At 58.7% G+C, this 1,833-nt stretch overlaps 1 protein-coding gene across 1 annotated transcript in view; it reads right to left on the bottom strand.

Moving 5' to 3' along the window:
* Positions 1–413: 413 nt before the first annotated feature.
* LOC104495880 (WD repeat-containing protein 90-like) overlaps positions 414–1,833 on the bottom strand; it is a gene marked incomplete at both ends in the record, with an annotated part of 5,366 nt that continues 3,946 nt past the window's right edge. The window contains 2 exons of the mRNA XM_010138924.1: positions 414–498; positions 990–1,101. Coding sequence (XP_010137226.1) covers positions 414–498; positions 990–1,101 — 197 coding nt within the window. The remainder of the gene's footprint in view (positions 499–989; positions 1,102–1,833) is intronic.

The following is a 1,833-nucleotide window of genomic DNA, read 5'->3' as shown; positions in this document are numbered from 1 at the left end:
AGGGATGGATGGAAGTGCTGCCTCCCCAGGCAAATACACACAGCAACAGGAGCAAGACGCCCTTGCCCAGAGAAGGGTGCGGAAGGTCCCTCCTGCCTCCCGGCTGTAGCTCACACAGCCGCAGGGATGAAGACAGCCCGTAACTCCAAGAAGTCATTCAAGTGACAAATCCCGCTCGTTGACAAACAGGATTGAGCTCATGCATCTTGTTTCCGACCTACAAGTGTCCCAGAGCTTTCTCCTAGCCCCACGCACGCCCTGTCCGCAGTCCCAGGACCGTGGCTGATGTGTGTGCACATCTCGTGTTTAAAAGACAAGAGTCCTGGTTTCCCCGGCTTGCAGGGAGAAGCAGAGATCCCTCCCCACCAAAGGCAGCCTGGGCAGGGGAGCCCACGGCACCCTCCACTACTCACCACCGAAGCCAACAGCCACGAAGGGCGCCGCAGGAGACAGGCTAAGCGACGTGGCGAAGTAGGGCAAGGAGATCTTCTCAACTACCTGCGTTCCAGCAAGGGAAACACACCAACACCTCAGGAACGAGAAGGCAGGAGACCAGAGCTGCTGCAGTGACGGTCATCAGGGGGTTAAAAGGCTCGCTAAAGGTGCAGGGGAGGCTAGCAGATGCACAGCACCTCTCGGAGCTTGGAAACCTGCCAAAAGCATTGGCTTTCCAGAGGAGACTCGGCTCAGTGGTTTAGAGACTGTTAGTGCTCCTGAAAGCAGACGCCTTCCCCTCCAGTCAGATCGGAGGGCGGCAGCGGGGCCGGGCAGGCTGCCTGGCTGCAGCCCGAACAACCTGGCCAGACCCAGGAGTTTGAGGTAAAAAGTTGTTGCCCTGATCAGCTGCTGGCCTGAGCCCTCCCCACCCCTTCAGCCCTGGCTTTACGTTCAGGGCAGCACTGCCTCCCCACCACTGCGCCTCGGTCACTGTGGCCGTGGCCCTGCAGCAGCTCAGGAGGGCCCATGCCGCCCTGGCAGGGCGTGAGTACCTGTTTCTGGCGCAGACTGTAAAACAAAGCTTCCTTCTGCAGCCCAAAGCCAACGTAGACCAGAGTACCGGGTTCCCAAGGGCAGAACGCAGCCAGGCTGGGCGGGAGGCTGCTGAGACCCTGGGGAGGGAAACCAAAGGGGATAGCACTGAGGCTGGCTTCTCCAGCCCCACCCAGCACAGTGGGGGACAAAAGGAGAGCGCGGAGGGACACCAACAGTGGGGAATTAATTAGTATGATGGAGGCGGTTCCCTGCCTCTTGCAGGGAACGTCATCTCAGACGTGCTCACAGCAAAGCAAGGAGCAACCCCACACTGCCATGGGAACCTGAGGCACTTTGTTTACTGTCGTAGGAGTGGGACACCTGAGGGTCCAGCAGGTTGAATTTCCACCGAGGCATTATTGCTGCATGGGCTTGAAGGTGGGATTGGGTTATTGGGTCGGTTTAACAAGAAAATGGCCCAGGAGGTATATCTTTAGTCGTGGTTGCAAGATCAATCCTTCCCCTGTGCTCTGGGGGAGACTTGTAGTGATTTTCCTTCAGGGAGAGGAAATCCACTGTTTTGGAAACAAACAGAAGGACCGTTGACAGAACCTAACTGCTGTACGGGCTGGCCAGTGACTGGTTCTGAGGCTGGGGCACCACCGCTCGCCCCCTGGAAAGACCCAGCTTCCTCTGCATCCAACGTCACAGAATCGTTTGGGTTGGAAAAGCCTTTTCAGCCCATCGAGTCCCCCTGTTCCCCAGCACCGCCAGGTCCCCCCTGCCCCCTGTCCCCCAGCAGCACCTCCACACGGCTGGGAAACCCCTCCAGGGATGGGGGCTCCACCACTGCCCTGGGCA

The sequence above is a fragment of the Buceros rhinoceros genome, unplaced genomic scaffold (assembly GCF_000710305.1).
Source record: "Buceros rhinoceros silvestris isolate BGI_N320 unplaced genomic scaffold, ASM71030v1 scaffold35070, whole genome shotgun sequence".
NCBI lineage: Eukaryota > Metazoa > Chordata > Aves > Bucerotiformes > Bucerotidae > Buceros > Buceros rhinoceros.
This window is presented reverse-complemented; position numbering and strand designations above follow the sequence as displayed.